This window comes from Heterodontus francisci, chromosome 34 (assembly GCF_036365525.1).
Source record: "Heterodontus francisci isolate sHetFra1 chromosome 34, sHetFra1.hap1, whole genome shotgun sequence".
In the NCBI taxonomy this organism is placed as follows: domain Eukaryota; kingdom Metazoa; phylum Chordata; class Chondrichthyes; order Heterodontiformes; family Heterodontidae; genus Heterodontus; species Heterodontus francisci.
Window position 1 is genome coordinate 13,509,274 of NC_090404.1, and position 25,717 is coordinate 13,534,990.

Genomic DNA, 25,717 nt, shown 5'->3' on the forward strand with positions numbered 1-25,717 from the left:
CACCTTTCATGACATCAGGGCAGCTCAAAACACTTTACAGCCAATGAAGTTTAGAGGGAGCTTTACCCCAACTGGCCAAGTCCAGCTCCTATTTCTTATGATCTCTGTACCTAACCCCTGCTGAAACTGCCCGGGGAATGTTTGATGGGGACAGTGTAGAGAGAGCTTTACACTGTAACAAACCTGCGCTATACCTGTCCTGGCAGTGTTTGATGGGACAGGGTATCTAAACTGTTTTTTTTGTGCAGAGGGAGCTTTACTCTGTATCTATCCATTTTTATTTTGTTGTTTTTTTCTTTTTTATGCAGACAGGAGCCAATCCTGTTTTCTTTTTTAAAGGTAGCCTTTATGCGCCAGGGCCCTTTTATTCATTTTTGTCAAGGGGGCCTTTATTCCCCAGGCCCTTTTATAAGCATTTTAAATAAATAACCTTATTAAAAGCAGATAAAATAAAGCAAAACTCAAATGAAAATGCCATTCTCGGCATCAGTGATGCACTCCAGCCCCAGCTGCGCCCACTGGTCATGGAAGGCCTCAAGTGAACTGGTGGACACTGCATGCTCCTACTCCAGGGACACCCGGGCGCAAACGTAACTTCAAAAGAGGGGCAGGCAATCAGGACGGAGGGACTCCCTAATGGCCCGCAGCCTGGACCTGTGAGTTGTCACCTTGGCCTGGCCCAGGAGCAGACCAACGAGGAGATCCTCCTGCGGAAGATCAGGAGCATAGGCCTGAAGAGCAACCAAAACTTGAGGAGCAGTCCCCTTATGTACTCACAGAGGGGCTGCAACCTCTCACACTCTGTATATACCTGGTATATGGATTCATCCAAGCCACAGAAATTACAGGCACCCTGGGAGTCTGTAAACCTACTTCAAAGCGTATTGCACAGGACTGCACTGTGCAGCACTCTCCACCCAGGTTCACGATGTAAAGGGGGAGGACTCCCGTGTAGAGAGACCACCACTGGGGATTCCCCTCGCCGCCAGATGGCATCATGGACCGCCACAGCATGTGCGGGTGGCAGACAAGGGCGTGGAAGTGGAGAGTATGCAGGAACAGCCCGTACAGGAAACCGCTCCGCACAGTATGGAATGACACGGAGGGCATTTCCGACAGGTGGCTCAGGTTGTGTGGGACCAGCTCCCGAGGAGGGTTTTAGGGCCTGGGTCTGATGAGCAGTTTCGACCAAGCGGGGGTCACTTTGGCCTGGGGCACTCCACACTCCCGAGCCCCCTTGACACCCACAGTGAGGGGTGTCCCGGAGGCTTCAGCTACTCCTCCACATATCGGTTGGACCTCGGAGATGGCTGCCCAGACAGTCAGAACCTCTCCTCCGCCAGCAGGGGAAGCGGCCTGACACGAACATGTTCTTGACTCTGAATAGATTCCGGTGAAAGACAGGCAATTCCTTCAGGGAGGTGTGGCCAGGGAGTCGGCAACGTGTCCGTACATGGACACCAGTGTCCGTGGTAAAATCTTTGAGGTCCATGACTGGTAATTTCCCATTGGCTTCTTCTTTCCGACCAGACCAGCTTAAAAAAAAAAATCACAAGCGTCAGTTTCAGAGCTGACAGGTGCTTAGAGCAGAGACAGCACCTCTGTACCTCGGACAACTTCATGATTTGCCGGCAGGTTCCGATTGATTTTTAGCGTCCGCCAAAAGCCCCGAGCTTGTCTGAGGTTCGGAAGTGCGGTCTCTGCTTGAAGTACCTGTTATCAACCCTGAACTTGTCTGAGGTTCAGAAGCATGGTCTCTGCTCGAAGTACCTGTCACCAACCCCGAAGTTGCTCAGTTGAGAGTTCCCGCTCTCTGCGACTGTCAGAGAGGGAGAGAGAGGCAACAAAAAGAGAGAGGGGGGGGAGACAGAAAGAAAGAGGGGGGACTGGGAGAGAGAGGATGCGACAAGCAGATAGAAGGGGGGATAAGGAGGGGAGGGGGACTGGGAGATACAGACAGGGGACATAGAGGGGAAAGGAGACAGAGAGGGCACAGAGAGAGGGAGGGAGGACAGGGAGAGAGAGCGAGAGAGAGGGGGCGGGACAGGGAGAGAGAAGGGTTCAGGGAAAGGGGGTTCAGTGAGAAGGAGGACAGGGGGAGAGAGGGGGCAGAGAGAGAGGGGGCAGCAAGAGGGGGAGATAACATAGGGGGAACAGAGAGAGAGAGAGATCAAGATCTCTCCTGATATATGGACATCTATCTGGAATACTCCACATCGCTACAAGTGTGTGGGCAAACTGACTGACTACTTCTGCAAGCAAAAAGGTGCCAGGTATCTCACTAAATCAGTGTCCAACATAGTGAAGAGAAAGTAAGTTAATAAATTAGTCTTATTTAAAGCTTCTTGATAAAAATGCACATTTGTTGTTTTGATTAATATTAAGATAGATTTTTAATGTCTTTATCTTTCTGAAATTGACTCACTGGCCCCCGATGCATGACGAAAATTGTAATGTTGTCCCCCGCGCGAAGCGATTGGACACCCCTGCTTCAAGCCTTTAATCTAGAAGCTAGGTTATTTTGAAACAGAAGCTTAAAGACTTGTGTTATGTAGACTCGTTTTAAAATGGCAAAAATCACTAAGCGAATGTCTTGATTTTTGCACTCTGACACACATTACTTTCACCTGCGACACAAGCTCAGTGACATCTTGAAAGCTGTTGGACTTTCACTTCCATATAAATGTCACAATTCTGCTGCTATCCATTTGAAATCATGTTGTTTCTGAACTTGTATTGAGGGGAAAATAGGCAAGAAAATCCAAGGAATCTCCATAAGTCAGCACTGTAAGTTCCTCATGAATACAATAGTACGGTGCATTGGGGCTCAGTGATATTGGCAAAAACAGGATGGTGCTGACCTATATACAATAGTTAGTAAATACAATATAACGGAGAGCTTAAATAAACCTTAATCTATGATGAACTGGCTATGATTCCTTAACAAAATCTATGCTGCATTTGCATAGATATGATTCCTTAACAAAATCTATGCTGCATTTGCATAAAAACTGTCAGGGAAGACATAGTAAAATTTGATCATGTTTCAATGACCATGTTAGAAACCGTCATTAATTGTTTTTTTTGTTGCGGATTGGATTAAGGTCAAGTTTTACAAGTATGTCAAAGATCAGTAACTGCAATGTGCATCAGTTACTATCCAATTTGAGGGCAGATAATCTGAGTGGCCAAAGTAATTTGAAAGTTGCCTGTATCATTTAAGTGCATTACATTAAAAGTACGCCTTTGCTAATAGGAAAGAGATTTGGCTTGGACATAAATTGGTTAGTCTGGAGTACAATCTGACAGATAGTGACTAAACATTTTGTAACTGAATAATACATGCAGTAATAACTGCTCATCTTTTTGTTAATAATTATCTTGTCACAGTTGAATCGGAATCGACAGTGATAAACTGAGATATAGACATAAGTAAATTTAAGAGGATCACGTTATTGCAGGAACTGAAGGGTGCTCTTTATTTGTATATGTCTTTATCTAATTTTGTCACTAGCCTTGGTGAGCAAATGACATTTTGTCCATGAGAGATTCTGTTGTTTCTGTATTTTAGGATCCAGGACCTGGTTTCACAGCCTGTCAAGATGACTAAACTAGTCTTGGCTACCTAATGTTAATCTCTCTGTCCCTTCCTGTCACACTCTGCTTTTCTGTTTTACATGACTCTTCTGAAGTACTATCTGCTTCACCCTAGAAAATTTTCCTGATTTGTAGATCACTGCCCTTTTGTTGGCTGCCCTTTCTTCAGATACAGATTACAAGCAGATGGAGAAGTTGCACAAACAGAGACCATAATGAGTTAAATTGTCTTGTGACAATAACAGTATGAGAAATGGTCTGATTCCTATTGCTGATTTTTCTACTGCCTCACCTCAACGACCACAATAACAATCCTCTCCTTGAGTATCATGGTTTATTGGATGAATTTGCACTCCTGACACATTGTGAATCCAGAGGTCATCCGATAAGGTCCATCAACCACCCTAACTATTCTGTCAACAAAGGTAATTCATATTGGCATTGCATAATATTTTGCTTGCTCGCTAGCTAGCTAATACAGTTGTGCTGCTCTCCATTGATGTTTGTATGCTCAGCTACTTTTCGGGAGAAATGTGTCTTCAATCGGACTGTGTTTTGATGGCATTGGATTGACTATAGACTTTATACACAGCTTAATTGGCCCAAGTCCACGGCTGAGTCAATAATTTTGTCAAATGTCTATGGTGCAACACTTGAGGCAGAACCTACCTCTTAAGGATTGGCCTTCACAGCCATCAGCAAAGGTGAACCAAGAGAAGACATCCCAATAAATGGATTGTTTGCTGCGAATCCATCATCTTTCGTAGATGGGATTAGAATAGTTAGGTCTTGATGGCCGGCACGGACACGATGCGCCAAAGGGCCTGTTTCTGTGCTGTACAACTCTATGGAAGGATGTCAACCAACCCGCCATTGAAAACCCCAAAGGCAGGTTCAGAAATTTCAGACATCTTTGTAAGGAGGGACGAATGGGTACAAGTAAATCAACATTAAAATTAAAATATACCAGTCTGTCACTCTAGAATTGGCCTTTATAGCCACTCCAGGCGCTGCTTCACAAACCACTGACCACCTCCAGGCGCTCGAGACAAGGAGGCCAAAGAAAAAAAATATACCTGCATAATATTTCGCGCAGGAAGAACTGAAAATAAGGTCCATCCCAGCTGGCAAAGGATAAATACCTTTTTTCCACCAAACAGGCATTTTGTGAAATGTCCTTTTCGAGAGTGACGTCCATCTTTCTATGGGGCTGCGGTGCTTCATTTCGCCTGGTTTAATCGCGTTCATGCAGATTTGCCCCCAACAAAAATGGCAACCATGGGGGCGGAGTTTGACATTTCTCCCCGATCAGAGCAGCTGCGCGTGCGTGAATTGCGGAAGTGGCTGTTGTTGGGGGCGCGCGGAGGGGTTTTTTCCCGCTTCGTGAAGTTTGAACAGGAAACGGTTAATGGTCGCCGGCGTTGCATTGGCTGCGGGGGTGGGGCTTGGTAATTGCGTGCGCTGGCATAGGTGGGCCATCGCGCTCGAGCTGAGCAGCAGCAGGTGAGCTGCCAGGAGCAAGGCCGCGGAGAGAGCCTCCGGGTTTGGCTTCTCTCCTGGGGAGGACATCACTCTGACTGGGGTCACCCAAAACACGGGCATTTTAATGTCACAGCCTTTGAGGGGGAGGCAATGGGTGCGAGAAAACCTGGTTGATAATTACTGAGCTTGGATGGGTTTTGGTGTCTCCAGTGGGTGGGCTTCAGATTTTCCACCAGTCCCTTTGAGGAAAGGACTGGCTGCAAGTTTTTACTAATTCATTCCTGAGATATGGGCATCGCTGGTAAAGCTGGTATTTATTACCCTGTCCCTAGTCACCCCTTGAGAAGGTGCTGGTGGTGGGCGGCTGCCTCCTTGAACCGGTTTCATACGACTGAGCGGCTCGTTCGGCCACTTCAGGGGCAGTTAATAGTCAATTCTGTCAGTGGAAGACTTCAGTCACATATACGGGCTGAGTAAGGCCAGCAGGTTTCCATTCCTCAAGGGGCATTAATGAGCCAATTTTACACCAATTGTGAAAAAGTGGTCCATATAGTCCTTTAACCCTTTGCTGTTTGTGGGATCTTGCTGTGCACAGCTTGGGCTGCCCACATTACAAAAGTGAGTACACATTTTAAAGATGCTTAACTGGCTGAAAAACACCTTGCAACACTCTAGTCAGGAAAGGTGCTGTACGTTCTTAGGCAATCCAGCAGCTTAATGGTCACTTCTACTGACAACCAGCTCTTTTATTTCCAGATTTTGACTTCCAATTCTCAAACTGCCACGGCGGGGTTCGAACTCACGGCCTCTGGATTAATGCAACAGAACCACGACTGTGTGCCAGAGTGCTTAACTCGAGAATTTGGTAAGTGTGAGAATTTCAAGGGTTGATTTCTTTCTAAAATCTAGTCAAGTTTGCACATTAAATTGTAGTTCCTTTCAGTCTTATTGGTAAACAAGCTGCCTGCTAGTGGTAGCTGCACAGTTAGTAACTTAGGTCGCTGGTTAGAACTGATTCCCTCGTTAACAGAGCCTGACTTGGGTCCCTGGAATTCCAGCTAGTATAAATACAGGAGGTTTTGGCAATACACAAAGTAAACAGCACAAACTTCTGCTTGATACAGTGCTGAACATGGGAATTGGGTAAGGTGTGGGAACTTGGTGCAGTGAGGGAGGAGGTGCTGTTCTTTTTTACAGAACAAGCAGTGATCCAACAAAGGGAGCTGGAGACAGTAAGACCTGAGAGCTGAGCCCAGAGGCATTAATTAGGGAGTAGATAGGTGATTGAGTTTTAAGTTTCCATTTTTATTCCCCCTTTTTAAATGGGGGCAGTAGTTCAAACTGGTACTGGGGAGATATAAGTATTGTATTAAATTTGTAGGTTAACTAGTTAAACTGCTTATGTAACTGCAAATTATCAGTTCTGTTTCTAAATTTGAAACCTAATGAGTGAAATAAAACGCAGTAGAAATGGCAGGCCAGGTGATGTGTTGCAGCTGTAGCATATGACAGCTGGTGGACACCAGTGTGATCCACTGCAACCACATCTGAAGTAAGTGTCTGCAGCTCAAGGAACTTCGTCTCAGAGTTGATGAGCTAGGGTCTGAGATTCAGATCCGGGAGAGGGAAAGTCACCTGGACACTTTGTTCCAGGAGGAGGTCACACCCTTTAAACTAGTTACTTCAGATTTGGTCTGTGGCCAGGGATAGGAGGGTGTGACTGTGAGTGAGACAGTTATAGGGACCCAGAAGGTAGCAATGGAGAAGCCTCAGGCCTTACAATTGTCCAACTTGTTCGAGTTTCTTGCAGTTTGTGAGGACGAGAACAGGGATTGCAGGGACAATGAGCAAACTGACCATGGCACCGTGGTGCAGGGGGCCATTCAAGCGGGGGAAGTAAAAACGAATGTAGTTGTAGTAGAGGACAGTATAGTTAGGGGGATAGTAACTGTTCTTTGCTGCTGAGACCGTGAGTCCCAAAGGCTGTGTTGCCTGTCCAGTGCCAGGGTTAAGGACAGTTCCTCGGGGCTGGAGAGGAACTTGGAGTGGGAGGGGAAGGATCCAGATATTGTGGTCCATGTAGGTACCAATGACACAGTTAGGACTAAGAGGTTCTGTTGAGGGAGTATGAACAACTGGGGACTAAATTAAAAAGCAGAACCACAAAGGTAATAATCTCTGGATTACTATCTGAGCCACGAGCAAATTGCCTTAGGGTAAATAAGATTGGAGAGTTGAATGCGTGGCTCAAAGATTGATGTGGGAGAAATGGGTTTTGATCCATGGGGCACTGGCACTAGTCCTGGGGAAAGAGGGGGTTTAGTTTAGTTTAGAGATACAGCACTGAAACAGGCCCTTCGGCCCACCGAGTCTGTGCCGACCATCAACCACCCATTTATACTAATCCTACACTAATTCCACATTACTACCACATCCCCACCTGTCTCTATATTTCCCTTCCACCTACCTATACTGGGGACAATTTATAAAGGCCAATTAACCTATCAATATTGTAATATTGGTATAGCCTTCATCTGAACTGTGCTGGGACTAGTGTCCTGAATGAATCGTATAACTAGGGCTGTAGAAAGGGCTTTAAACTAAATTTTTTTGGGGGGTGGTGTGGTTTCACGTGAGGGGAGATTTGAATAAAGAGAAAGGACAAGGCAATAATGCAGGGTAGTGATACAGGTAATGGTAACTGGGAAGGGACAGAGCGCACAAACATAAGAGTGCACTAGCAAATAAGGTCAGAGTTGGGAAAAATGGCTTTAAATTAACAGAGGGGAGGAGGGTTCGGGTGAAAGGAGGGTAAAGGTTGAGGCAATAGAAAATTATATAGATGTAGGTAAAGACAAGCTGAGTGGGACGGGAAGGGACAAAGAGTTTAATGGTAATTGTGCATCAGAGAGTAAGGACCCTGCAGGGAATAGTAGTAAAAAATAACATTGAAGTCACTTAATCTGAATGTGTGGAGCATCTGCAATAAGATAGATGAACTAGTGGCATAAATAGAGATAAATAGTTCAGATCTAATCACCATTACAGAGGCATGGTAACAAGGTGACCAAGATTGGAAAATAAATATTTCAGTATACACAATATTTCAAAAAGACAGGCAGAATGGAAAAGGAGGAGGAGTAGCCCTGATCGTAAAGGATGGCATAAGGACATCAGTGAGAAAGGATCTTGGCTCAGAAAATCAGGAAGTAGAATCAGTATGGGTGGAGAATAGGAATAGCAAGAGTCAAAACACTGGTGGGAGAGGTTTATAGGCCCCCTACCAGTAGTTATACCTTTCGACAGAGCATTGAGCAAGAAATAATCAGATCTTGTAACAAAGGCAATTTAGTAGTTGTGTGGGACTTTGATCTTCATCTAGACTGGACCAATCCATTGGCAAAGGTGGTCTGGAAGATGAATTTGCAGAATTCTTTTGTGACAGCTTGCTAGAACAATGTGTTATGCAACCAACTAGGGATAAAGTTATTTTATATCTAGTATTGTGCAACGAGGCAGGGTTAATTCGTAATGTCACTGTATAAGATCCACTAGCAAATAATGATCATAGCCCAACTGAATTCCACTTTAAGTTTGAAAATGACATACTCCAGTCACAAGCAAGAATCTTAAACTAAACCAATTATGTAGGTATGAGGGTAGAACTGGCTACAGTTGATCGGGTAAATAGACTAAAAGGTATGGCAGTAAATAAACAGTGGGAAACATTTAAAGAAACAATTTAAAATGTTCAACAAAAATACATTCCATTGAAAAACAAAAACTCAGAGAAAGATCCATCCGTGGATTACTTAGGAGATTGAGGATAGTATTAGATGACTAGGACTGTTTTCTTTGGAGAAGAGAAGGTTGAGAGGAGATTTGATAGAGGTATTCAAAATCATGAAGGGTCTGGACAGGGTTGATCGGGAGAAACTGTTCCCATTGGTGGAGGTCTCGAGAACAGGAGGGCACAGATTTCAGGTAATTGCCAAAAGAAGCAATGGTGACATGAGGAGACCCTTTTTTACACAGCGAGTGATTAGGATCTGGAATGCACTGCCTGAGAGTGTGGTGGAGGCAGGTTTAATTGAGACATTTAAAAGGAAATTGGATTGTTATCTGAAAAGGATGAATGTGCAGGGCTCTGGGGAGATGTCAGGGGAGTGGCACTAGGTAAACTGCTCTTTGGGGGAGCTAGCACAGGCACAACAGGCTGAATGGCCTCCTTCTGTGCTGTAGCAATTCTGAGATTCTGTGACCAGCACAGACTAATTGGACTGAATGGCCTGTTTGTGTACTGTGCATTCTATGTCATTCTGTGTAATTTCCTTTTACATGGATTAGAAGGGAAGGATTTGCAGATGGGAAAGTCAAACCAAACATCTTGTCAAGATCTGACAGTCACCTCGATTTATCAGGACCTGAATATCATCTTTCTCTGAATGTGGAAGGAGAAATGTTTGCCTGTTCTGCCTGGGAGAAGATTTCAAATATCAGTGTGTCTGGAGAAGCACCGAGATACACACACCCAAATGAGTGTTCCAGTGCACTGACTGTGGAAAGAGCTTTAAACAGTTAGACAGCCTGAAAAAACATTGCGCCATTCACAGCAGAGCGAATCTGTACACAGATTCTGTGTGTGAACGAGGCTTCAACTGATCGTCCAACCTGGAGAAACACGAGGTCACCCGCGCCATGGAGAAACCGTGGAAATGTGGGGACTGTGGGAAGGGATTCAATTGCCCGTCCCAGCTGGAAATTCATCATCGTAGTCACACTGGGGAGAGGCCATTCACCTGCTCCGTGTGTGGGAAGGGATTCACTCGGTTGTCCCACCTCACTCAACACCAACTTGTTCACACAGATATGAAGCCTTTTAAATGTTCTCTCTGTCAAAAGAGCTTTAAAAGCGCAAATTATTTACTGAACCACCAACGCACTCACACTGGGGAGAGGCTGTTCACCTGTATTGAGTGTGGGAAGGGATTCATTGATTCATCTGAGTTTCTGATGCACCACCGAATTCACACAGGAGAGAGGCCATTCACCTGCTTTGTGTGTGGGAAGGGATTCACTCGGTCATCCCACCTCACTCAACATCAACTTGTTCACACAGATAAGAGACCTTTTAAATGTTCTGACTGTGAGAAGAGTTTTAAAAGTAAAGGCAATCTGCTGACACACCAGCGACTTCACATTGGGGAGAAGCCATTCACCTGCTCTGAGTGTGGGAAGGAATACACTGATTCTTCCGAGCTTCTGATGCACCAGCAAGTTCACACAGCGCAGAGACCATTCACCTGCTCCATGTGTGGGAAGGGATTCAGAAAGACATTCCACCTCACTGAACACCAACTTGTTCACACTGATAAGAGACCTTTTAAATGTTCTGACTGTGAGAAGAGTTTTAAAAGTAAAGGCAACCTGCTAAAACACCAGCGAATTCACAAGTGACTGTAGGGTTTGGATTCTGTTGTTATTGCTGCTGTTAATCACATCCAGGACTGAATCCTGACTGGAAGCTTGTTTCCAGTGGCGTCCACATCCCGTGAAAAAACAAAAGCACGAGGCCACTTGCTTTTTGTGGTAAATTTTAATGATTTAGACTTAAATGTAGGGGCCATGATTAAGTTTGCAGATGATACAGAAATTGGCTGTGTTGACAGTGAGGAAGAAAGCTGTAGACTGCAGGAAGATATCAATGGACTGGTCATGTGGGCAGATAAGAGGCAAATGGAATTCAACCCGGAGAAGTATAAATTAATACACTTGAGGACAAATAAGGCAAGGGAATGCACAATGAATGGTAGGATCCTGCAAAATGTAGAGTAACAGAAGGACCTTGGAGTACACATCCACAGATACCTGAAGGTAGCAGGACAGGTAGATAAGGTGGTCAAGAAGACATACAGGATTCTTTATTAGCCGAGGCCTCGCGTATAAGAGCAGGGAGATTATGCTAGAACTGTGTAAAACACTAGTTACACCCCCCACCAGCTCGAGAACTGCATACAGATCTGGTCACTGCATTTAATCAACTATAGAGTAAGATACTGAGAGACAGATTGCCACTCTGATAGAGCTGTTAAATGACTATTTCACATCAGTCTGTACTCCTGTGGGTGATGCTCAGATTCCAGCTGTGGGATATACTGTCGACAACAACATCATAAATATTAAAATAAAAGGATTGTCATCCTGGATAAAATAGGAAATCTCCAGGTCCAGATGATATCCACCCAAGGGGGTCTAAAGAGATGGGACGAGTGCTCTGTGAGCCCCTTGCCCGTATCTTCTTCAACTCAATGGAGTCAGGGATTGTTCCCTGAGATTGGACGATAGCTCACGTAGTTACCATTTTCCAAATCGGGGACAAATCAGAGCCAAGGATCTACAGGCCCATCAGTGTGAGTTCAGTCACAGGGAAGATGCTTCAATGGATCCAAGAGATGCAGTTTCTGATCACTGGGCAAGAGAAGGAGCCATGAGAGATACTCAACACGGCTTCCGGAAAAAGATCGCATCTTACAAACTTTTTGGTGTTTTGTGAAGAAGTTGCTGTGTTGGTGGATGAGGGGAATCCGGTTGACATTGTCTATCTCAGGGGTGTAATCAAACAACAACAACTTGTATTTACATAGAGAGTTGTGGGTCTGGAGGAGGTTACAGAGATACTGAGGGTCCGGTTGACATTGTGTATCTCAGGAGTGCCAAACTCATTTTCCATGGTGGGTCTGATCCGATATCCTGGCACTGGGTGAGGGCCACATTCAGCAGAAGTTATTAAAATAGAACTAGAGGCAGATAAACTATATCGCTACTTACTGAAAGTTAGATTTTATTCACTGCTCCTGCTGCTTCCGATACCTGGCACCTCTTAGCTTGAACCATCACATCAACAGTGGAGCAAATGACTGGGCTCAGGCCTGTCTGGGATAAAACACAAGGACCACATGTCATCACAGAATCATAGAAATTTACAGCACAGAAAGAGGCCATTCAGCCCATTGTGCCTGTGCTGGCGAATAGGAGTTACTCAGTCCATTCGCACTTTCCAGCTCTTGCTTCATAGCTCTGCAGGTCACAGCACCTCAAGTGCATATCCAAGTGTTTTTAAATGGGATGAGGGTTTCTGCCTCCACCACCCTTTCAGGCAGTGAGTTCCAGATTCCCACCACCCTCTGGGTGAAATAATTCCTCAATTCCCCTCTAATCCTTCTAGCAATTAAACTAATTCAATGTCCCCTGGTTATTGACCTCTCTGTTAATGGAAATAAGTCCTTCCTATCCACTCTGTCTAGTCTCCTCATAATTTTATACACCTCAATTAAATCTCCCGTCGACCTCTTCTGTTTCATAGAAAACAACCCCAACCTATCTAATCTTTGCTCATGGATAAAATTCTCCAGTCCTGGCTACATCCTCATAAATCTCTTCTGTCCTCTTGCTAATGTGATTGCATCCTTCCTGTAACGTGGCGACCAGAACTGTACACAGTACTCTAGCTGTGATCTAACTAGTGTTTTGTACAGTTCCGGCATAACCGTGTTCTCCTGTTACATTGACTTCAATGTAATGGAAACTGACAGTTGGAACTTGTCAGCATTTGAATGATATTTACAAATGATTTGAGGGTTTCTTAAATTTGGGATCTTTCTCTATTCTGTCCACTCGAGGTGTTGGGTAACAGACTTTCCCCTGTGAATATCGATCTGGAGTATTGGGCCATATTGTGTTTTCTTGTTCATCTTGTTGACTAAATATTGAGTCTTGTGGTTTCAGTCACCAGATAATCAAGCTCAACAACAGATTGTCTTTTCCTGACTTTATCATCAACAGCACTGTAATAATAGAGTATAGTTACCCGATCCAGAGAATAGAGATAATACAGTGGATTCAGAGCTCTCTTTCCCCCCACCCAGGTCTGGTCTAACAAGCTGCAGCTGCACTGGTGATATTTGTATTTATCTTCACTACATTTGTGATCAAACCATAACCACAATGATATCTGTGCATTGCTCTGACTGTGAGTACAAGGCTGTGTCACTATCACACATAGATACTGTTTCCTTGTTTCACACCTCCATACAAAGACCATCTCTTTACACATCTCCTTTCTGCACAATTGCAGCAGACATGAGCAAGGATGTGAGGCTCATTAATCTACACCCACATTTCAGAACAGCAAAGGTTACACTGGGGCAAAGATTCAGTTATTTTCCCTCCCAGGTAAAATACAGAGCAGTACAGCAGCACACTGGCAGCTTAACAGAGTCTCATCAGCCTGCAGACTCCTGTTAAATATATTTCCTGAGTGGGTTTAAATTTAAACTAGGTTTACTGGCGTGATACTGTAATCACACATCGAAGGTGAGAGAGATGCTGTGGGACACACACTAAGTCCAGTAGCTGAAAATGATAAACAGACTGGGTTTTGTGTTTAGTGATCCTGGGCACGTTATCGATACCGTCCCTGGAACCCAAGCCGGGGAGAGGCACTATGGAAGATATGGGGAGCTGGGACTTGTCCGTGAGAATAACCAAAGATATGAGAACTGAAATTATCAAGTGTAAGAAAGATGGCAAATGGAGTTTAATGCAGAAAAGTGTGAGGTGATTCACTTTGGAAGGAGTAACAGGAATGCAGAGTACTGGGCTAATGGGAAGATTCTTGGTAGTGTAGATGAACAGAGAGATCTTGGTGTCCAGGTGCATAAATCCCTGAAGGTTGCTACCCAGGTTAATAGGGCTGTTAAGAAGGCATATGGTGTGTTAGCTTTTATTAGTAGGGGGATCGAGTTTCGGAGCCACGAGGTCATGCTGCAGCTGTACAGAACTCTGGTGAGACCGCACCTGGAGTATTGCGTGCAGTTCTGGTCGCCGCATTATAGGAAGGATGTGGAAGCTATGGAAAGGGTGCAGAGGAGATTTACTAGGATGTTGCCTGGTATGGAGGGAAGGTCTTATGAGGAAAGGCTGAGGGACTTGAGGTTGTTTTCGTTGGAGAGAAGGAGGAGGAGAGGTGACTTAATAGAGACATATAAGATAATCAGAGGGTTAGATAGGGTGGATAGTGAGCGTCTTTTTCCTCGGATGGTGATGGCAAACACGAGGGGACATAGCTTCAAGTTGAGGGGTGATTGATATAGGACAGATGTGAGAGGTAGTTTCTTTACTCGGAGAGTAGTAAGGGCGTGGAACGCCCTGCCTGCAGCAGTAGTAGATTCGCCAACTTTAAGGGCATTTAAGTGGTCATTGGATAGACATATGGATGAAAATGGAATAGTGTAGGTCAGATGGTTTCACAGGTCGGCGCAACATCGAGGGCCGAAGGGCCTGTACTGCGCTGTAATGTTCTAATTCTAATTCTAAAAAAAAGGATAAAAGGCCCAGGCTGGTTCAATTGAAGCATTCAAGAGGGAGTTGGTTTATTATCTGAAAAGGAGGAATATGCTGGGCTACGGGGAGACGGTGGAGGAGTGGCACGAGGTGAATTGCTCCTTCAGGGAGCCAGCACAGATAGGATGGCCTTTTTCTGTGCTGGCACTAGAGGCCTGCTCAGGTTGGCAAAAAAGAACCCGACCTGGCCCGAGTCCCTCCGATTTTGCTCCGAGCTTGAGTCGACTATCCCTTTACTTACCTTCCGACTGGGAAGATCCACAAAGCTGCAACGCATGTGCCATGATGTCATAGTGACGTCACTCGCTCACTGCGCAGACTCGGTTTCGTCCCGAACTCCCAGCTCCAATAAGTTTAATTTCAATACTTACCGTGTGTGTCCGGCCCGACCCGAACCCGACGCATGTCATCGGGTCCTGTTGGGTTTGGGTCGGCTAGCAGGCCTCTAGCTGGAACCATTCTATGACAGTGATGCTTTTGTATACTGAGAGATTACAGCTATCGGGAAAGAATTGAACAGGGTGGGGCTTTTTTTCTTTAGAAAAGGGAAGACTTAGAGGTGATGTGATAGAGGTCTTTAAAATTATGAATGGGTTGGACAGGGTAGATGTGGAGAGAATGTTTCCTCTTGTGGGAGAATCCAAACCTAGGGGCAATAAATACAAAGTAGTTAGTAATAAATCCAGAGGCGATATTTCTTTACTCAGAGTGGGTAGAATGTGGAACTCGATACCACAGCAAGTGGTTGAGGAAATGGCTTAGCTGCTTTCAAAAGGAAACCAGACAAGTCCATGAGAGTAAAGGCAATAGAAAGATATGCTGAAAGGCTGGGATGAGGTAGACGGAATGGGAGGAGAAGCATGAACGGTATAAACACCAGCACAGACTAGTTGGGTTGAATGGCCTATATGTGTTTTGTACATTTTAAGTAATCCTATGTAAACTCCTATTACAGGGTATTAGCTGTAAGTCAAGAAATGGAAGGGAGGGAGGAACTCAAAATTACAATCACCAGGGAAGTGGTACTGAACAAATTGTTGGAGCTGACAAGTCCTCGGGTCCTGATGGACTTCATTCTAGATTTGGGGAAGGTTCCTTTAGATTGGAAAATAGCGAATGCAACTCCTTTATTCAAAAAGGGAGGGAGACAGAATGCAGGAAACTACAGGCCAGTTAGCTTAACATCTGTCTTAGGGGAAAGTGTTAGAAGCTATTATTAAAGATGTTATAGCAGGGCATTTAGAAAAATTCAAGGCAATCAGGTAGCGTCAACATGGTTTTGTGAAAGGGAAATCATGTTTAACCAATTTATTGGAGTTCTTTGAGGGAGTTACATGTGCTGTGGATAAAGGGGAACCGGTGGATGTATTATACTTAGATTTCCAGAAGGCATTTAATAAGGTGCCACATCAAAGGTTATTGCAGAAAATAAAAGCTCGTGGTGTAGAGGGTTACATATTGGCATGGATAGAAGATTGGTTAGCCTTCAGAAAACACAGTAGGCATAAATGGGTCATTTTCTGGTTGGCAAGATGTCACAAGTGAAGTGCCACAGGGATCTGTGCTGGGGCCTCAACTTTTTACAATTTATATAAATGACTTAGATGAAGGGACTGAAGATATGGCTGTTAAATTTGCTGATGACAAAGATAGGTAGGAACATAACTTGTGAAGAGGACATAAGGAAGCTACAAAGGGATATAGATAGGTTAAATGAGTAGGCAAAGACTTCCGCAGATGGACTATAATGTGGGAAAGGATGAAATTATCCACTTTGGCAAGAAGAATAAAAAAGAAGCATATTATCTAAATGGTGAGAGACTGTGGTGCTCTGAGATGCAGAGGGACCTGGGTGTCCCAGTGCATGAATCGCAAAAGGTTAGTATGCAGGTACAGCACGTAATTAGGAAAGCTAATAGAATGTTATCGTTTATCGTGAGGGGAATTGAATACAAAAGTAGGGAGGTTATGCTTCAGGTATACAGGGATTTGGTGTGACCATATCTGGAGTACTGTGTACAGTACTGGTCTCCTTATTTAAGGAAGGATGTAAATGCGTTGGAGGCAGTACAGAGATGGTTTACTAGACTAATACCTGGAATGGGTGGGCTGTCTTACAAGGAAAGATTGGACAGGCTAGGCTTGTATCCGCTGGAATTTAGAAGAGTAAGAGGCGACTTGATTGAAACATATGAGATCCTGAGGGGTCTTGACAGGGTGGATGTGAAAAGGATGTTTCCTCTTGTGGGAGAATCTCGAACTAGGGGTCACTGTTTAAAAATAAGGGGTCGCCCATTTAAGACAGGGATGAGGAGAAATTTTTTCTCTGAGGGTCATGAGTCTTTAGAATTCTCTTCCTCAAAAGGCAGTGGAAGCAGAGTCCTTGAATATTTTTAAGGCAGAGGTAGATAGATTCTTGATGAGCAAGGGGGTGGAAGGTTATCAGGGGGTCGGTGGAAATGTGGAGTAATAGTTCAGCCATGAACTTATTGAATGGCGGAGCGGGATCGAGTGGCCTACTCCTGCTCCTAATTCGTACGTTCGTAGAAGGGAAGGATTTTCAGACGGTAAGTTCAAACCAAACATTACATCAAGATCTGACAGTTACTTAACTCATCAGGACCTGAATATCATCGGCCTTTGAATGTGGAAAGAGAAATGTCTGTCAGCTCTCTCTCTGGGAAAACATTTCAAACATCAAAGTGACTGGAAAAGCACCAAGACACACACACCTGAGTGAGAGTATTCCAATGCACTGACTATGGAAAGAACTTTAATGAGTTACACAGCCTGGAAAACATAACACCATTCACAGCAAGGAGAAACTGTACACATTCTGTGTGTGGACGAGGCTTCAACTGATTGTCAACCTGGAGAGACACTGGGACACCCCACCATGGAGAAACTGTGGGAATGTGGTATGGGACTTAATTACCCATCCAAGCTGGAAATTCATTGGCGCAGTCACACCAGGGAGAGGCCATTCACCTGTTCCTTGTGTGGGAAAGGATTCAGAGTTATCCAAGCTCCATGTACATGTGCAAATTCACACTGGGGAAAAGCCGTTCACCTGCTCCATCTGTGGGAAGGGATTCACTCAATTATTCACCCTGCTGACACACCAGCGAGTTCACACCTTAAGTGACCTTTTAAATGTTTTGAGTGTGAGAAGAGCTTTAAAAGCACTAGTAAGGTGCTGACACACCAACGCATTCACACTGCGGAGAGCCATTCACCTGCTCTGTGTGTGGGAAGGGATTCACTCAGTCATGCACCTTGCAGAAACACCAGCGAGTTCACACTGGGGAGAGGCCGTTCACCTGCTCCATGTGTGGGAAAGGATTCACTCACTCATTAATTCTGCGGAAACAGCAGCAAATTCACACTGAGGAGAGGCCGTTCACTTGGTCTGTATGTGCGAAGGGATTCAGTCGTTTGTGCAACTTTCAGGCACACCAGCGAGTTCACACTGGGGAAAGGCTATTCTACTGTTCCATGTGTGGGAATGGATTTGCTCGATCATTTCACTTGCTGACACACCAGCGAGTTCACATGTGACTGCAGGGCTTGGATTCTGCTGTTAATCATATCCTTTGTTTCTGCTGCTGTTAATAACCCCTAGAAGTAGGCTGGAGTTTAATATTCTGACTATGTCAAGAATAAATCAGTTTTGGTGGAATCACAGAGCGTCTTGTATTTATTTATTTAGATATACAGCACTGAAACAGTCCCTTCGGCCCACCGAGTCTGGGCCGACCATCAACCACCCATTTATACTAATCCTACATTAATCCCATATTCCTACCACATCCCCACAATTCCCCTACCACCTACCTATACTAGGGGCAATTTATAATGGCCAATTTACCTATCAACCTGCAAGACTTTTGGCTGTGGGAGGAAACCGGAGCACCCGCCGAAAACCCACGCGGTCACAGTGAGAACTTGCAAACTCCACATAAGCAGTACCCAGAATCAAACCCGGGTCGCTGGAGCTGTGAGGCTGCGGTGCTAGCCACTGTGCCGTCCTATATTACTCCAGGATAAGAGGAGTCTAATTGATGTCCTGTTAGTGACTACTACATTTGTGAGCCTTTGCTGCTTTCTAACTCTAGCTTATTTCTGTTCTCATACCTTTGGTTACTCTCATGGACAAGTCCCAACTTTCCATACCTTCCAGAGTGCCTCTGCTAACCTTGGTATCCAGGGAAGGTATGGGTAACTTGCCCGGAATCACTAAACACAAAACCCAGTTGGTAAATCACTTTCAGTTACTGGACTAAGTCTCCCCCCCACAGCATCTCTCTCGCCTTCGATGTGTGAATAGAGCATCATGCCTGTAAACCTGGTTTAAATCCACTCAGGAAATATAATTAACAGGAGTCTGCAGGCTGATGAGACTCTGTTAAGCTGCCAGTGTGCTGCTGTACTGCTCTATATTTTACCTGTAATGGAAAATGACTGAACCTTTACCCTAGTATAACCTTTGCTGTTCTGAAATCTGGGTGTAGATTAATGAGCCTCACATCCTTGCTCATGTCTGCTGCAATTGTGCAGAAAGGGGATGTGTAAAGAGATGGTCTTTGTATGGAGATGTGAAACAAGGAAACAGTATCTATGTGTTTTAGTGACACAGCCTTGTGTGCTCACAGTCAGAGCAATGCACAGATATCATTGTGGTTATGGTTTGAGCAGAAGCAGATCACAAATGTAGTGAACAAGATAAATACAAATATCACCAGTGTAGCTGCAGCTTGTTAGATCAGACCTGTGGAGAAGAGAGCTCTGAATCCACTGTATTATCTCTGTTCTCTGGATTGGGTAACTATACTCTGTCTGTATTATTACAGTGCTGTTGATAAAGTCAGGAAAAGACAATCTGTTGTTGTGAGCTTGATTATCTGGTGTCTGAAACGACAAGACTCAACATTGAGGGTCAACAAGTTGAATAAGGAAACACATCATTGCCCAGTATTCCAGTTTGATATTCACAGGGGAAAATCTGTTAGCCAACACCTCGAGTGGACAGAATAGAGAAAGATCCCAACTGTAAGAAACTCTTGAATCATTTGTAAATATCTTTCAACAGGTTCCAACTGTCAGTTTCCATTACATTGAAGTCAATGAAAGATGAGAGGGCGGTTATGCTGAAACTGTACAAAACAAGTTTGTAAGATGCAATCTTTTTCCGGAAGCTGTGTTAAGTATCTCTAATGGCTCCTTCTCTTCCCCAGTGATCAGAAACAGCATCTCTTAGGATCCCTTCAAGCATCTTCCCTGTGATCGAGTTCACACAGATGGGCCTGTAGTTTCCTGAGTCTGATTTGTCCCCGATTTGGAAAATGGGAACTACGTGAGTTACCATCCAAACTCAGGGAACAATCCCAGACTCTATTAAGCTGTTGAAGGTATGGGCAAGGGGCTCATAGAGCACCCGTCCCATCTCTTTATACACCCTTGGGTGGATATCATCCACAGGAGTGCAGACTGATATGAAATAGTCATTTAGCAGCTTTGTCATACAGTGGCAATCTTTCAATCTGTCCTGCACTGTGTCTCAGTGGCCCTAAACCATCTTCTCACTCCTGAAGTAGCTGGAAAAGCTTTTGCTGCTATTACAATTTCCAAAGATCTCTCATCTTCTCTAATGGCTCCTTTTGTCTCCGTCATTTGTGGGTGATATTTGTTCCTGTTCTCCTGGAAACTGAATTCATCTTGTTGCAAACTGGGTTCTATGTAAGTTCAGGGAGTCAGGCATCATTTATCCCTAGACCTACACTGGCAGGTAAAACCCCAGACAGTTCCTTAGTAAGGATTCCTCTGGTTCCTCACCATATATTTGTCAGGATACTGAAACCGAGCTTTCTTACAGTCCACTCCTGGAGGCCCCACTCCCTGAGCCTAGAATCTTCAGCAGGCTCAGTGGTAGAGTTCCACAGTGAGCGTGATCCCAGAGTAACTGTCGGATCGCACCCCTGCGGATGTTCCGTGTATTTTTAGTTATCCTGGTGTCTAACACTCGCACATCAATAAAACGGAATACCTGGAAACATGTTGCAGGTCCTTCTTTATCTGGAGATCAAATTTATGTTGTATAATTGTACCAGAAGTTAACAGGATCCTGTAAACTCCTCTGCCTGCTATTTTAATTTATTTAGTTTCAAAAGGTTTATCTGAAATGAAGTAACACCTGTGCTAAAATGGTGAACTCAGGACTGTCACACAAACATCTTAAATCTCCACAAAGCAATTACAACAGTGATTTTCAGATCTGCCATTTAAACCTGCCATTTCACTTTCAGTCAGGAACAGATCACAGTTTTACGCCAATCTCTGATTTGTCAGCACATTTCCAGCATTCACCATTGTTGTTCCTGACTCTAAACACAGTTGTAAAGGAGCCTTCTGTTCCCTGCCTAGGAGATCTGAACCATGGAAGAGAGTGGCTGGGACACATTTCTTACACGTCTCAGGATTAACCCACATGGGAGCTTTGCTGTCAGTGAAAAGAAACGAGAAAGACCAAAGTGCCGTTTGTCCCTCTCCGTGTAACCCTGAAGGACTGTGTCCAGGCTGAAGTTCTCTTCCTGCTGTACGATCCTCCCCCCAGATAGTCCTTTCTGAGCTCCAGCCAGGTGATGCTGAACACTCAGGTGGGAAAGACAAAAATCTACAACAATGTGTTTAAACCAAAGCTGATTTATTTGGCATTTACCCAGAATATTAAATTCCAGCCCCAGATAGAAGGGTTATGAACAGCAGCAGAAACAAATTCCAACTGTCAGAACAGCAATAACAGCAGAATCGAACCCCTGCAGTTACTTGTGAACTCACCGGTGTTTCTGTAGGTCAGATGACTCAGTGAATCCTATCCCACACTCGGTGCAGGTGAATGGCCTTTCGCCAGTGTGAACTCGCTGGTGTCTCTGCAGACCCTGTTTGCTTTTAAATCTCCTCTCACTGTCAGAACATTTAAAAGGTCTCTTATTAGTGTGAACACGTCAATGTGTAGTAAGGTGGGATGATGTAGTGAATCCCTTGCCACAACTGGAGCAGGTGAACAGCCTCTTCCCAGTGTGAGTGCGCTGGTGTACAGTGAGTTCAGACGTTCGCCTGAACCTAATCCCGCAGTCAGTGTGAACATGTTGGTGCGTCAACAGGTTGGATGAAGTAATGAATCCCTTTCCACATGCGGAGCAGTTGAACTGCCTCTCCCCGGTGTGAACATGCTGGTGTCTATGGAGGTTGCATAACCGAGTGAATCCCTTCCCACACACGGAGCTGGTGAACACGCTGGTATGTATGGGGATTGGATGACCGAGTGAATCCCTTCCCACAATGGAGCAGTTGAGTAGCCTCTCAAAGGTGTGAACCTGCTGGTGTTGCAGCACGGCGAACAAGCGCCTGAACCTCTTCCCACAATGAGAGCAGCTGACGGGTGTGGAACTGGTGTGAATGTGCGTTTTTTAAGCTTTTGTCGCAGCTTGAGCATTTAAACACTTTTTTTTTTTATTCATTCATGGGATGTGGGCGTCACTGGCCAGGCCAGCATTTATTGCCCATCCCTAATTGCCCTTGAGAAGGTGGTGGTGAGCTGTCTTCTTGAACCGCTGCAGTCCATTTGGGGTAGGTATACCCACAGTGCTGTTATGAAGGGAGTTCCAGGATTTTGACCCAGCGACAGAGAAGGAACTGTAGGGATTGTCCCTAGTTTGCCTGTGGATGGGGTTGACCTGCTCCAGGTAATGATCTGGCGAGGGTGAAGGTGGTAGCCCCCCCCAAAAGTGAAAGAAAGACCGCAGGAGGTGAGAGAGACAGGGTAATGGCGGGAGATGGACCCCTGCAGTTTCCCTGAATGTGTAGTGGATCAGGCCACGATCAAACCAGCTCCCTTAGAGGAGACTGCATTGGCACTGCAGGCAGATGACCATGAGGTCTGCCTGTCTGAGACTTTCTTTGGAAAGTTAGGAGACCCAGGGAATTAATTAATTGGATTTTCCCTTGCTGAGGCTCAGCAACTGACCCAGTATTGTGAGAGTTAGCACAGGCTGCCCAGTCTGAAAGTGAAGCAGAGGGAGTCCCTGATTGCTACTATTTAAAGAATGAGGTACTGATGAGGAAATGGAGTTCTCCTCACAGACCTGAGAGCAAGGAGTGGGCAGTAGTTCACCAGTTAATGGTGCCGCAGAGATATCGGAGAGAAATATTAAGGGAGCACGAGACGACAGTGACAGTACATGCCAGTATCCGAAAGACCAAAGTCCGCATATGACAGTAGTTTGACTGGCCAAAACTCCACAAAGATGTGGTGGAGTACTGCAGGAGTTGCCACATGTGCCAGGTTGAGGGGAAACCCCAAACTACAGTGAAACCTGCACCCCTAAGTCCTGTACCGGTGTTAGGAGGACCCTCCAGCAGAGGGCTGGTGAACTATAAGGGACCCCCGCCAAGAACAAAAAGGGACAGGCAGGCACAAGGTTGGCAAGAGGTTTGACAGTAAAGGGAAAAAGGTGACCAAGAGGGCAGGTTAAAGGAAGTCCGGGAGGACTCCTGGATGAAAACCCCTACTAAACGGTCAGCCAACTCCAAAAAAATTTGAAAAGTTAGACCCCACATCCTCCTATGTAAATGCAGACTCTAGAAGCACCCCACCAGAGTTGCTAACAGCGTTTACAGGAACCTGCAGAGACAAAGAAAGACCTCTATGGGGCAGAGAAACCATGAGGGTGGCACCTCATCTAGTCGAAGTGCCGTATGGGGAGTGCAGTAGAGTCTGCACAAATACCTGCAGGCAGGAATGTCCCAGAGAACAAAGGGGAGATTAACAAAGAATCCTCCCCTCACAGTCAGAACCAAAGAGAAACCACCCATCCCCCTTTTCAGACCTCAACAGGAACAAAGGCCCTCGGCAGCCATGGAAATGGGCAAACTGAAGAAAAACTTCCCCCAAAGAACCACATGGTTACTGGGATGCCGAAAAGGGGAAATTAAAGCAGCGCTGGCACCAAGAAAAGACAGCTTTAGTAAGTTTTAGGATTCATGAATGAATGAGAGAAATGCATGATTTTCTGCATCTTATATATTTTCTCTCAACCCTTTTCATGAAATGCGCTTTTCCCAAATCGCATTTCATTCCCCTGGGTGTGGAAGTGTCATGCAGGCAAGAATGAAGTATATTAATTTCACCACATGGACATTAAATTTCAAATTGTTGCTGGGAAGAAGAGAAGACCTGTTCCAAGGGGTTGCCAAGCCCCTGGCTGGAAAGACATTTTTGCATATTAACAGACAGTGTTTGTGGACAAAGGACCATTCCCTGACACACACAATACACAGAGCCAAGACATGGTCAGACCAGTTAGTCACATGACTACAATTCAGAAAACCCCAGGTTGCCGAGCAGGTTACAGTTTGAACTGAGAGCTGGTAGAATGCTGTTTACTTCTGGATTGAAAAGACCTCTCCTGGCTGGCTTGCCACAGCCTCTGCTGTCTGCTCCCATCTCTTTCTCGCGGAACTCCAAAACCCACTGAAGACACATGAACCATAAGAGAGAAAAGTCTCCTACAGTGAACAAGGTTTAAGAAGAATACTGGGCCCCAATGAAAAGCAAAATCTACCTACAATCAAGGACTCCACAGCGAGTTCGAAGCACAGAAACAAAAAACCCGCTTCAGAGATTGCCTCAAACGTTTCCAGTTTATTTTTCTTCTGCTCTTTCTGTCCCTATCTGCATGTGTGTATCGCGTATGCATGCGAGTGTGGGCGTGTCATGTATCTGTAGGCATTAACCGAATTAGAGTTTAAGTTCAATAAATTTCACTTTTCTTCTTTAAACCTGAAAAAACCTGTTGTGCTGGTTTCTTTGCCTTATAATTGAAAAGTGGAGGACAAGGATTTACCACGGGGGAGCTAAAAATGCGGTGTTTAAACTTAAACCCTGTTACAGTAAGACCAGGTGAAAGCTGAAAGGGAAGCCTAGACTGCTTTCTCACCTGGTCGTAACAACTGCCTCATCTCAATGACCACAATAACAATCCTCTCCTCTTGAGTATCATGGTTTATTGGATGAATTTGTACTCCTGACACAGAGCGAATCTACAAATGTCATTTGATAAGGTCTGTCTATCACCCTATGACATGGTGTAGTTAGCTCTATTCTGTTAACAAACATAATTCACATTGGCACTGCATAATATTTTGCTTGCTAGCGAGCTGTGCTGCTCTCCCTTGATATTTGATAATATATATTCGTTTGACTACAGAGTTTATATACAGCTTAATTGCCCTATGTCTATGGCTGAGTCAATCATTTTGTCAAATGTCCGTGGTTCAACATGTCAGTGCCTATCCCTGCTCTCAGGGATAGCATCTTCAACACTCGCACAGCTCTGATCAGAGTGACAGTGCGCCAGTTCCAGATACAGTCCAGCACTGCACCTGCGCACTGGGCTATTGTAATGTGAATAAAGCACATTCACTTACACAGGGAATGATCAGACACATCCACAGGATGGATGACCGTCGCATGACCAAGGACCTTCTGTATGGTGAGGTGGCCGGGGCCAGACAACCAGCGAGGCGCCTAAAGCTCCGCTTCAAGGTTGCTTGCAAGGGTGACATGAAGGCCAAATGTCGACTATCGCACCGCGGAGACACTAGCTGACGAAAGAGGGAAATGGTGACACATCCTGTGGACTGGTTTGCACGACCACGATGACCAGTTGCTACAGCAGCTTCACAACAGGCGTCAATATCAAAAACAACTCAGCGTCACTTGGCAGCTTCACCTGCAGCACTTGTGGTAGAACCTGCCTGTCAGGGATTGGCCTTCACAGCAATAGCGAAGGTGAACCAAGAGAAGCCACCCCACTTAAATGGATTGTTTGCTGCGAGTCCATCATCTTTCTGTAGATGGAAGGATGTCAACCAACCCGCCATTGCAAACCCCAAAGGCAGGTTCAGAGATTTCAGACATCTTTGTAAAGAGAGACGAATGGGTACAAGTAAATCAACATTAAAATTAAAAAATGTACCTGCATAATATTTCAACCGAGAAGAATCGAAAATAAGGCCAACCCCAGCTGGCAAAAGATAAATACTTTTTTTTTACAAAACAAGAATATTGTGAATTGTCCTTTTCGGGAGTGGCGTCCATCTTTCTCTGGGGCTGCGATGCTTCATTTCGCCCGGTTTAATCGCGCGCGTTCGTGAGACTTGCCCCGAACAAAGATGG

General features: G+C 45.0%; 1 protein-coding gene and 1 long non-coding RNA gene across 5 annotated transcripts; one reads left to right on the forward strand and one right to left on the reverse strand.

Annotated features, from left to right (window-relative positions):
* On the reverse strand, positions 1 to 25,675 carry LOC137349088 (uncharacterized). Its single transcript, XR_010969239.1, has 3 exons — positions 25,518 to 25,675; positions 11,908 to 12,012; positions 1 to 1,535 (listed from the first exon to the last, which is right to left on the reverse strand). It is a non-coding gene; the product is annotated as an uncharacterized lncRNA (long non-coding RNA).
* LOC137349085 (zinc finger protein 436-like) lies at positions 4,946 to 14,094 on the forward strand. Of its 4 annotated transcripts, none has more exons than XM_068014395.1 (3): positions 4,946 to 5,100; positions 5,836 to 5,944; positions 9,427 to 14,094. In XM_068014395.1, exon 3 carries the CDS (start codon positions 9,778 to 9,780, stop codon positions 10,534 to 10,536), a length of 759 nt encoding a protein of 252 aa, XP_067870496.1. In that variant the 5' UTR covers positions 4,946 to 5,100; positions 5,836 to 5,944; positions 9,427 to 9,777; the 3' UTR covers positions 10,537 to 14,094. The 4 variants fall into 4 exon arrangements, with proteins under 4 accessions (XP_067870496.1, XP_067870498.1, XP_067870499.1 ...); XM_068014397.1 differs by having other exon boundaries at positions 4,946 to 5,045; XM_068014398.1 differs by having other exon boundaries at positions 4,966 to 5,001.
* Positions 25,676 to 25,717: the final 42 nt, after the last annotated feature.